The sequence below is a fragment of the Ooceraea biroi genome, chromosome 14 (genome assembly GCF_003672135.1).
Source record: "Ooceraea biroi isolate clonal line C1 chromosome 14, Obir_v5.4, whole genome shotgun sequence".
Lineage (NCBI taxonomy): Eukaryota > Metazoa > Arthropoda > Insecta > Hymenoptera > Formicidae > Ooceraea > Ooceraea biroi.
Window position 1 is genome coordinate 2,965,381 of NC_039519.1, and position 12,579 is coordinate 2,977,959.

At 41.3% G+C, this 12,579-nt stretch overlaps 1 protein-coding gene across 1 annotated transcript; it reads right to left on the reverse strand.

Annotated features, from left to right (window-relative positions):
- Positions 1–13: 13 nt before the first annotated feature.
- LOC105286925 (vasopressin V1a receptor) lies at positions 14–5,135 on the reverse strand. The gene is made up of 6 exons (XM_011352214.3): positions 3,653–5,135; positions 2,738–2,945; positions 2,292–2,386; positions 1,895–2,190; positions 1,365–1,505; positions 14–1,235 (listed from the first exon to the last, which is right to left on the reverse strand). Exons 1-6 carry the CDS (start codon positions 3,979–3,981, stop codon positions 1,138–1,140), a joined length of 1,167 nt encoding a protein of 388 aa, XP_011350516.2. The 5' UTR covers positions 3,982–5,135; the 3' UTR covers positions 14–1,137.
- Positions 5,136–12,579: the final 7,444 nt, after the last annotated feature.

Genomic DNA, 12,579 nt, shown 5'->3' on the forward strand with positions numbered 1-12,579 from the left:
GCCACCTTTCTCGCCGAACTCTCGTAAGGCGTACATATCACGTGGGTCTAGCGGCCGCGTTTGTCCTCGGATAAGATGTGGATCGGCCACGAACAGTCGTTATTAATGTTAATTTTATCCGTTTATTAAGTATTCAAGTGTTCCGCCAGGGGTTCTCAATTTCCCCATGAACAGGTGGGTGCCGTGAAGAGAGGAGTGTACCGAATATCGAGTGAGCCCTGTTCACGGTTTCAGCAAGAGCTAGGAAATGGTTGCGCGCAATCATTGCTCCACCTTGTCGCATTCATATCTTTTAGCAAGCGTCCTATTCAATGCTCCGTGACTACGAGTACGCCATGAGTAGAACAATTATAAATTTTAGGATATGATAAGATAGTCTTTCATTTCTTTGTTCGACGCAACAAAGCAAATTTTCCAGAAAGAAAAGAAAAATTCTGCTCGCAATAGATGATAGTTAATGCTGTCGCACAAATAATCCCTTTATTATCACAATATATCTTCTAAAAATGAAGAGAGTAGCGATAGTGGCGATCGAGTGAAGTGTCCACACCTGGTGCGCGATATTACCATATGTGTGAGAGTCTCTGGGATGATCGGGATAAAAATGGGAGTACAAACATCGGGAACATAATAGACACCCGGCCGATAGACATACTAATGAGGTGGAACCGTGCAAGTATAACAGATCGTGAAGAATGGCGCACGTGGGCGGAGATGCGACGAGAATTACGAATACGATAGAAATCGAGCAGAAACTCGAAAACGCGCGATTACGCCACGCTTTCACCATGCATACGGAATTAGTTTACAGAATTAAATATACAGTGAAAAATTACGTAAACTCGGATATCGTGAACGTTATCAAGTGAGTGAAGAAGACTGATGTCTCAACTGCATTGCCGGCTAAGGTGTTCCCATAAAAGAGTGAGGCTCTTTCGTTCAATACAAATATTTCAACAGCCTTTTTGTAAGTGTATTTTATTAAAAAATATTCTTGTAGAAAGAAATGCTTCGATGTTGCCGTATCCAGCAAATTTTCATGCCCGTTGACGTGTGTATGCATCAGCTATTCACACGATGTATTCTTTCTATTCAAAACAGTCCTTCTCAAAATGCAAACTTCGTTTTCTTCCCTCTTTACCCGAATATTTTTGAGCTCGCAAGTCGTGAGATTCTGGAAATAAACGACGATGTCGTCGAGGGTACATCCGATGCATTCTGATGTGCATCTATATCTGAAAAAAAAAAATGCAGTCATATAAGGATTATATCGTGCATACTCTTTCTCTCGTGACGTGTTCACGGCGTAACGCGGTGAATGTCACATAAGATCGACCGCGAAGGAAATAAAAGATCGTAATTACCATAAGTCAACGAGTAGTCTTTCTTTCTGCAGAAAAAATTGGTCAACGCCGCACGTAGCTCCCTGTTGAATGCAAAGTAAATCCAGGGGTTAACGCAACTCGTGAGACTATTTAGCAGACTGAGAATAGTGAAAGCAGCTCCTGAAAATTATAGCATGTGTAACACAACGGGGAGGTAACAATTAATAAGTAACTTAAACTTGGAATTTAAGACTTTAGATTGAGAGGTACATACAGGATGTGAAGCGATTATTCTATTAATGACAAATTAAGCTTACATATTAATAGTAATATTAAATAATAATATTTAATAATATTTAATTTATTTAATAATAATATTAAATAATATTAAAACGTTAAATGCTAATTAAAATACTCATAAATAAATCATTCATGAATAAATTATTCAGTTATAAAAGTTTACTAGAAAGGATATTAATTCAAATTCAAATTTAATTTTAACTGCTAAATATTATCATTGATAATATAATAATATCTTAATTATATTGTTAATATTACAGAGCATTTACCAGTAAAAAACGGCGACGTGGAAGCTTTGGGATCCCACGTTGCCCAAAGTTCGCACCCGATAAAAGGAATACTCGTGATGATGTACAAAGATACTACAACAATCGTCTGCTTTATGGTATTGATCAGTGCTTTGGATATGAAGGGATCTCGATTTCGCAGCGAAAAACTGGCTTTGTTGCCCTGTTTGAAATCAACGACTCCCGACATCTTGCCGCTCGTCCATATCGATCTACATATCTGCGTGTACGTGTACACGAGCACTATGAAAGGTAATAGGAACTGCGTTACGCTGTACCTACGATAATAAATAAAATGTCTAGGTATCGTGACACCTCAAAATTGATCCACATATTTGCTGAATATTTAAAGTTCATGTAGCGTATAAATGGATATTACCAAGTAATGTAAGCTCTCTCGCCGTATTTCAGGTAAAAGGTGGCCCAGCATTCCCAGACGCCCGGCGATATCTCTTTATACGAGAATACGAAGACCTAGAATTTTTCGGACAAAAAAAGAGAGAGAACCTTGAGTAAAACCCAATTTTACGTCCAAGCGCCAGATACATCCATCAAAACGTCGTAAAACTGGTGGAGCGAACTCGTGCGCGCGGAACGAGCGGATAATACATTTATAAGCGACAAGTCCGTGCAATTAGCACCCTCATAAATTAGCGCGTCGACGCCGTGTTGGGTTCGCGTCCGCTGTCTGCATAGGATAAAAATTAATATCTCAAGTAAACTGATCCACCCTTCTCCCGTGTAAAGCAAGTGGTGGTGGTGGTGGTACAAATAAGGCACGGTAACTCACGGAGAGCGGAGGCGCGAATTAAATTCTCAACGGACCTGCGGTACGCACAATATAGCGGCGAGCACCCACGCCCCGTACACCATCATTTTCGATCTTCTAGACGTGACGGCGCAGTAACTGAAGGGGTGGCAAATGGCGTAATACCTGTCCATCGCGGTCACCGTCAGGATATAGGAACTGAGATACAGACCGAACGGCTGTCCGAACTTGATTAGTTTGCAGAGCACCGCGCCACCCTGAAATCTGACGTTGTTCTATCAAATTTCTTCGATCTGATCGGCTGCACACTATTCAATCGGAACTATTATAATTGCTAATAAGTATTTAACGCAAAATTTATGCTTCAGATACTGAATTTTAAAAAAATACATGCTGTATTTCTCCATTCGTTATAAACCGATTAAAAGTGTGCTAAATTAACATTTGAAAATAATAAAGTTATGTATCTCTCTACAATGAATCATTCATTAAGAAATTAGTTTAACTTGTTTCCTTCAGCATGTGGAATTACGTTCGGTGGAAACTAGTCGTCACAGGCTGATTTGCGCTTTAAGCTAATTGTATCGTCACATTTTAACATATATGATTGTGATAAAAAAAATAAAATGCATCCGTGCTGCGCCAAATGAATGACAGCTTCTCTGTGACATCTGTCCTGTCTTTGGGAAATTTTATACCGTTATTGTAAAACGTTACGTAGTTGTTATTATAAAACAGGATATTGACTTTGAGTTGATTTGAAAAAAAATTTAAACATTGCATTTTTCCGATGCGCATTTCGTCGTTGAATATGTTATTTTATTCGTCTGAATAAGATAACTGATGCAAATGATACTCTGGGCAGCGTAGCAAGTACATGAACGAGCTTCGGCGCGCTTCCTATCACCGTATTAACGAATGCAAGAGCTCATGAAAGAAGCAAGAAGGTCAATCGTGTTGGCCGGGCTTACCTGAACGTTATGTCCCAGGCGAGCTGCGGCAGAACGTCAAGCAGACCCGTCAGCAGGTCGGCGATGCTCAAGTGCAGGATGAAGAAGTACATCCTGGTGAACTTTCGCCGCTGGTAACATCGCCTGGCGTACAGGGCAAACAGGACCAGGCCATTGCCAATGATCGTGATGAGAAATATGCTGGTCAGCACCGCGATCTCCCACCTGGCGAGGTACTCGTCTCTCAGGTCGTCCGACACCTCCAGAGACGACGGGGATGATGAAGACGACGGCGACGAGGGTAGCGATGATGACAGAGGCAGCGACGATGAGCTCAAATCGTACGACATATCTCTTTAGCTGGTACACTTCTTCCTCTCTCAGTCCCTCTCGTTTCGTCATCCAAACGATATTCCGTACCGGCAGAAAGAAAAGAAAAAAAAAGAACCGAAATGGAGAAATCGGCTGCGCGGATCCGCGCCTGCTACGAGCGTGTGACACAACACTCGCACGCGCCAGCTGATATACGGACTTCCGGTAACAGTAACGTAATGACTCGCGCGCTCTTTGACACACAGCTCCGTGGAATATTCTTTTTGAAAGTATTACCGGGCGTCACGAAACGCAGTCGATCGACCGATCGGACGCGGAACGACGCTGACGCACCGAGTCTAATTAATTCTGCTGGCGGACTAATGATGACACGTGAATTGACAGGGAAAAGAAGGAGTCGTAATCCGGCAACGCGTAATTCCCGCGATTTTTGTAAACTGCGATTTCGAGCGGTTTGGTGAACACGCCGCGCGAGTTCGTTACGCAAGCTCCGAGTGTAACAACGAGACTGCACTCGATTGGAATTGCCTCGAGCTAGACAAGGTACACGGAAAAGATCGACAACAGATAGACAATGAAAAACAGTGGTCACGTGGTGAGAGTTCATGGTATGATACATGAATTACGGGAATGGCGATTACGTATGCGTACGAGTCTATCGTTGATTAGATCGTCGCGACTTTATCCAAGTCGCGATGCCTGCGTTTCGAAAAGAACGCGCTGCGATAATGCGAGGCAACGACCATTATCATTATCATTAACTCGTTTCGTCGTTGTCGTGGGAAAACGGAATCTTCGATACGACGTATTGGCAATCTATAAAGTTGCAGTCTCTTGACGTAAATGCAACAAGATGTATCACGACGAGTTTAATAAATAATTTCTTCTTTGTGATAATTGCAACGATGATACATCGCAATACAGCTGTTCATTATTTTTATATACAGATCATAGAGAAACTTGCTAAGTCATGACATCAGAGTTAAAGAAACGAAACCGATTATGATAATGTGAAAAATGCAAATAATTTTATTAATTTTACGTACTATAGTACTAATATATAGTATAGTTTATTATTTCTAGGCAATTGTGATTGAATCATCCTATGGAATTTTTATCTTGAAAAAGCCAGTGTGACTTCATGTTAGTTTTAATGCGCGGAATTAAAAAAATAGCAAAAATTTCCAATAAAAAAAAGAAAAAGTGAAAAAAATTTTTTTGAATTTAAAAACTAGCTTACCGTGGTACACCGATGAGCTTCACCGCACTTGCATACGTATGCATTTTATCACGCGCTTTTGTTAAACCAATTTAGATTAAAAACGTTTGTCCGCATAATTCTACTTTATAAACTCAATCGGGCAATAATATTTTTGCGTTTGCAATTAACGCGCGAATTGTCTTTAAAAACAATAGCTCCGCTCTCGAAAATATAAGAACGAATCTTTATTGGCAGTGTATCGCGCTCTCAATAATAACTGTGTCATGTCTTACGTGTATACGAAATATAAATTATGCATAATTATACGATTTTTGCGATTAATGTTGGCCGATATTATAAAAATCGATATAAAAATACTTATCATGCTCGTTATTACGTTATTACATTTACAGAAATTGTTGCTGTTAATGATTCGCTTATCGATCGCATGGAGAGGCCTTGCGACTTTGATACCCAGAAAGCATTGTGCCACGAGCTAATCGCTCCGTCGAAGGCATTCCGTAATTATTTATGACGGTTATATCGAACGATGCGGAGTGCACGGTGGAGTTCTTTTTTTTATGACAAATACGAATTTATCGAATACGTCCTCTAGCGTATTCGCCGAGGTCTCACCGGAGCGCGCTGCAAAAAGCGTCTTCTCCCCCGGCGCGCGAAGCGATATATGTATAATCTTGCTAATGCACTTTTGACCCGCGGCGAAAACGCCGGTTTTTACCACTAACTTTTTCATTAAGTGTAAATTAAGATTATTTATGAGTTCGTGCACTTTGTGCATCAGAGACACGAAATGACGCGATTAAATTTTGCCGAGCGTTCGCGCCGATCGCCGTTGAAACAATATCAAAAATATCTGTATAAAAATTCGAATATCTCCAAACAAACTCTAAAAATATAATCTCTTTTTGCAGAATCTATCGTTCCTCAAATAACGTGTATCGTTTATAATCGTGTTTACAAGAATAGTTGAAGAGAAATATTTTAACAACGCGCGCATTACTTGTCGTCTCGTTCTAGACCTAATTTTAGGTTTCTAATACGCTTACCCGTGAATACACATGCATAAATATAGATTTATTCAATATTTCTTGTTGCATCGACGCTTTTTGCACGATGAGAAAAACTCAGTATCGATGTTACAAGTTTGCACCACATTGAAAAATGATAAATGATACTTTTTGATCCGACGAGACTAGTACGTGCGCGTGACTCGACGATTGACTCGTGGCTACGCAACTATAATATATAATTAATTAATGAAACGCAATCTCGATGTAAATGCGCTTATGTGCCGGTTAATCATCGAGCGGTAATGTCGAGCGAGCTGGGCGTGATCGCGACAGCTTCGGACGTCTGTTTGATCAAGGTGTACGCTCGGTTCGTTTATTATGCGCCGTATGGCATTGAATCGTTAAACAGTCCAATTAAATAGGCATATATGATCCGCATTTACACGCATCACAAAGATACGTGATCTGAAAGATCTTGACACATTATAATTATGGAATTCCCTTTGTATGAATCTAAAATTCAGATCAATTTTGGGCTTACCTGATATAATTTTTCCGGAAATAAAATTTTTCTCTACATATATGTACCTGCAGACACAGGTATATTAATCACAAAAAGCTTTGGTACAGAAGAAAAGATAGCATGTTATAAGAATACATAAATATTCAAATGTAAAAGAATAAATACTTGGAATATAATAATATGCGACCTTTTTTCCTCAGATAAGAGTTCCTTGATTTTTTCTTTCTCGTGACTTTCTCTGTATCAGCTCCATATCGTTCTTGCCTTTCATTAATCCAGCTTTGTTCGAGAAGAAAAAGATGTAGATAATATCACGGTCCCCATTCTTGTGCCCCGCTAATTTTCCATATTTTATACTCGGTCTCGGGCATACTCTATAATTCTCTCTCTCTCTCTCTCTCTTTCTCTCCCTGGGAGCCACGACACACTGTTACGAACCATCGCTTTACATCATTGCTCACGATGCACCGCGGCGCATCCCTTTCAACGGATGTCGCACGTAATTGACTCGGGAGCAATCGATGCCGTTCGATTCTCATAACTTACCCCATATCGCCGGCGCATTACCCCGCCCTGTAGCCGAAGGCGGCTCGTGGAGACGGCCAGAGGGGGTTTGCAATATCTTTGCGTTTCCTTCATTCCTAAGGTCTCGGCCTGCACGAGCGTGCCGGGTTCGAGGTTTTCGCCGGCGCAGCAAGTAAAGACGTTTATCATTGTCGACGCCTTTCGTCGTCCGACGTCGCTCCCGGTTATTACGGGTTATGAGCGTCGTAGGGGGTGCGCCGTGCCGGTCGATATAAAGGGAGAAAGTGATGACCTCGACGCGCGCACGCTGGAAAAAGCTTCATAAAGTAAATTACTATGTGCCGCACGTACATCTTATGAGGATTAAGGAGGGATGTATCGAAGGAGACACGATGCCGTCGAGGTCGACCTCGTGGATTTTTCGTCCTGCTCCCTTCCTTTCCCGTGCCGGGAACGACGTTTCAGCCGAGGTGGCTGAAAATCACGGCGCTCACCCCGTCGCGAAGGGCGAGCCGGACGACGGACGGGGCTGAACAAACGGGAAGACTCGTATGGATTACAACGTTAAGCGTGTAATAAGTTCGGTGCCGGGTTTCATTGGATTTTTTCTCGCGCGAGACGCGTGGGGCTCCTTACGAGAGGGTGGTTATATTCGTTCGCCGCAGATATTTGTCCGCGGCGCCGTATACAGGATGTATTTTTCGCGCGTTATGCTTAACTAGAGCAGAGGCTAGGAGGAAGGCGGAGACGAAGGTCGGGATGAGTGAAAGTAATAATAATTTTAGGGTGGCCGAGGCGCGGGAGCGCAAGGCAACGGGTATTTAAAGTAATCGCAGCCGTCTTTCTGTATTCTATGCAATATATTACTTTAAAAAGCGAATAAATGTTTCTGTACGCGATTATTCTTCACCGGTCTTCTCGGTAGCTGTAGCTTTGAAGCGGACGCAAGTTTTATTAGTTTCTATACAGATGCGCCCCTGCAGGGGAAGCACAACCGTGATAAACGAAGTAGAGTTTCATTTATAAGTTCTGTCTGTTATAAATATCGTTACCGGCTTTATGCTCGCGACGACGAGCGAAGCTTGAGAATATAACTGGCGGTGGTAGTCAATGAGACATTGTGTTTGTCTTTGAGCGAGGCTAATTTAAGTATCGAACATCTTATGAGATACGATTGATAATACTATTGGAATTACTAAAGTTCAATATCCGTCAAATATAATCGGAGCAATATATTGTCTTCTTTCTAGTGTCATCTTTTGTTGCTAAACAATAATAAAACTGATATTAACAAATGCATGCTCTGATAAAAATTGGGAATACTAATAAAAACTGGATGGACGGGTGGGTACATATTGATAAAAGTTGTAAATTCATTTATAAATAAGCAGGTTTATTGTTAATAAATAATATATGAATACAATAGATGAATACAATAGATCCATATACAATAGAATATAATAAATGAATACCACAATAAATAATAACCTTTTATTTTATCGTCAAGAGAACCGTTGTATGAAGTCTCTCTTTCTTCCCTGCTATATGAATTTTCATGTATACATTCGGATTACCCTAATAAGTATTCCGATATTCTATCGTGTCTCAGTTTGTAATGCGGCGTCGCGTCGTGAGTAGACTTGAGCTTTTCATAAGACATAATTAATCGCAAATACGAGAAGGGTTTGCACAAACGAAGTAAGGGCGACAGCGGTGGAAGAACTAAAGACAACGACAAATATTGACGGAAAAGGAAAGATCGGACCGGAATACTCGCGGTGGTGTGCGCGCGCGTGTATACGTGTATATATCTGTATATAGATGTGTGTATGTGTGAGCAGTTTTAATATTAAAACTGGACCTTTCTCTCTTTCTTCTTTGACATCTGCCGGAGCTCCTTCTTGTCTATATACCCTCCCATTGAATTCGCGTATTCAATATTCTCGCAAATGATTCCCCCTCAAAAAACTTTTAATGAAACTTTTAATTACTAAGATCGGTACTAATATCGCGCCCCTCTGATACGTATAAAATGATAGCGGATTATGATAAAGCACTCCCGTCTCGATTATTGATTGCTATAACTAATGTCATAACTTTATATATATATTACATAGCAAACAGATATTATTGTTCATAAGCTGATTTTTAAAGTTGAATGGCTTGAATCCTGAATTAATAATTTTGCTGCTCTTCAAGTAGTGTGACATCATATGATTCTATATATACTTGCTTAATAAATTTCAACTGAACCAAATTAAATATTTAAAGTATCCTCTCTTTATAATCCTCGTGGAAGAGAAAATTCTTTAGTTAATTTAGTTAATTCCATCCTTTATTCTCAATACTTGTCCCATATCCGTGCAAGAGATTGCTTTTAGCTTTATCTATTATTTATTAATCTGCACCTTTATCTGCAGGTTAATAATGCAATACAGATTCGAGATAATAGCCAAGTTGGAAAAACCACAAAATCGCCGAAATCTTCGTAGAAGTAATTGCATGAACGCCAAGGTGAAATTTCTCACGAGCCGCGCTGATATTGGCTGTAACTTTTTTAAGGTTCCACTAAAATTCAAAGTATTTTTATTATGATTAATTTACTTAGCTCACGGAGAGTGCGTTAAAAAATTTATAACCGATATCAACCACAAGTAGTTCATCAAAAGTTTAGCTGGCAAAACGGCATTCTTTATTTCGAGCCTTTTCTCTCTTGAAATTTCAAAGGACGGTTTCCAAGCATATTTCCCTGGATCTGTCCCGCAGTGTCCACACGATCGAGCGTAAACATCGCTGTTACGTAGCTTTCCGCAAAATGCTTCTTGCTTGTCCCATGGGTTCTGATTTCAGGCTCGACTTGAACAAGAAGTTAACAGGGAAAAAAGCGATCTTTTTTACCGTTTTATTTTATGTCATTTCCGTAAATGATGCACGATGGGAGCTGCGCGCAGACCAAAGTTTCGCAAAGCGGACACACATAACGTCCGCGAACAAATCGATCGATAACTAATATTTTTCGCAATTTTAGGTGTGCTCGCTTGCGCGTCGTACGCGGAGGTGCGATAGCTGTCGACCATATAAAATCCGACTAGCGTTGCTGCGTTATCACGGAATTATCACGAGAGGTGTGGTTAATTAAGTAACTTCGTTGAAGTTCGCGTATTTTAATAATTTAAACCGGCATTCAATAGAGCCGCCGCGCAATAATAAGCACGCTTACAGCGCGGCGCATTCGCGTTCCGGTTGATGACGGATCTCGTGCTCACACGCGAGGCAACTAAATTGCCCAAAGTTACTGCGAATTTCACGCCCCGGTGTAAAGCAGCTCGGAAGGAAAATTAAAGAGGATGCGACTGTGTGCCGGGGCGAAACACGCAAGAAGCGGACGAAGAAAACGTAGCGCTGTAATTTCGCGCTTCGTAAGCCCACTAGACAGACCACAACGCGCTCGCACGACTCGACGTCGGACTCGGTAAAAACCGGTTTAGTAACCGAGGTTTAATTGTCTGTCTTCGAAAGGTTAATAGTTCTCTCTCTCTCTCTCTCTCTCTCCCTCATTCCTGCTTAATCGGATAACAAAGAAATTAATTGTAAATCGCGGCATAATGCAATTTCTTTTTTACCCAGGTGCATGACGAGAATTGAATGGCTAGTATTAATGACTGAAACACTGAAGTAATCACTAATGAAATTCTGCTGATTCTTAATTGTTAAAAGAGCTTTGTTATACAGACAAAAAGGCTAATTATACTGCCAATGCTGAGTTCTTTCGCGGTGTATTGCTTTCGCTGTGATTTGCTTTGCGGTGTATTGCGTTCACGATATATTGCTTTTGAGGTATGTTGCTTTTGGGGTGTGTATGTTGCTTTCAAGATGCGTTGCTTTCCCGCGTGACTTCCTATGGGATTTTTTCGCTGTATGTTGCTTTTACTCTTGTGTTACTTTTGCTGTATGTTACTTTTGCTGCGTGTTGCTTTTGCGTTGTGTTACCTTCACGTTGCGTCATGTTGCTCTTCCGCTTTAGGTCCTATACGATGGAGTTGTTTCGCGATGTTAAATGAGAAATTATTAAAATACTAATTCTTCTCTCTGTGGACGTCGGCCGCGTGTGTACTTCCGGAAGATTATAACTCGTTTAGTTCAAGTCGTGGACTCACAAAGGAACGCGGCAGGGAAAGAGTTTCTGGTACGTGAAACAACGTTAATCAGGGCACTTCGTCAGGACATTTCTTGGAGGTTCTTGTCGAGTCTTCCAAATGTTTACGCAGCGCCGAGGCGAGCAACGCGCGGCGCGAAGACGACTGCGTCCTATGCACACGCTTTAAATGCGAGAATGTTTCTCGCACAAGTCAGAAGCCGGAGAGACATCACTATTAAACCCTCTGCCCGAGCTAGACAAAAATGTATACGCGCGCTCGGCTTGCTCTTGTTAAGCGTGCAATAGGCAGCCCGGGGACGCTTAGTCGCATGGGGCAACAAAACACACGGGAACTTCTGGGGAACTTCCGACCGTGGCTTGAAATCTTGTTAAATAATTTAGCTCTTTTGTGTGTACCCTCCGCCAGGTTCTTCCACAGGGCTGCTGTATGCTCTCTAAATGTAAAATACGTATGACTAAGCTCTTTATTATGACTTGATATCCCATTCGCTGAAAGCGCTCCTGCAATTGAGATTAATGATCCCTCTGTATCATGGGCTCTCTTTGCTCCTTTGTCTTGTCGCGTTCACGTTGTCGTCAAAACTGTTACGCTGCTGGAAAAGTCCGTGCAGTTTTGGCACAGAGAGGCATTTCTGCATGTACTTGTTGTGTAGTACCTAGTTGGGTAATATACTCTGAAATATACATTGGACTTCATCGATTACCGATTCTTGAAATATATTTATTTTTATCAACTTATTTTTCAAACTGAGGTGGATTCCTCCGAGTTCCATTGTTAATCAAAATTAAGGGTGAAACCGTTTCCTAAATCCAACGTACCTTCGTACCTTCGTTCTTGCATTAACTCGAGCCGTAGGTAGTCGTCGTAAAGTATCGACGTTATATCGAGACGCCTCAGTCCCGACTTATCGTCGGTTGTATTTTTCCTGCGATGCGCAACGGTCCTCCACACCGTTTCTAAAGCACAATGTTTTATCGCCGCCTACGTTTTATTACTAGCACGGCGCGTAATATGATTGCGCGTACCGCAACGCTTCGTAAAGCGCGATATTTTATAGCTTGCATACTCCTCCTCTTTCTTCTTTTTACTGCCCGATGCAGTAATAAGTTGATCAATGTTGAAGAGACTTCTCGAATGAGACCATTACGATTTCAGAGATGACAATCTCCGAAACC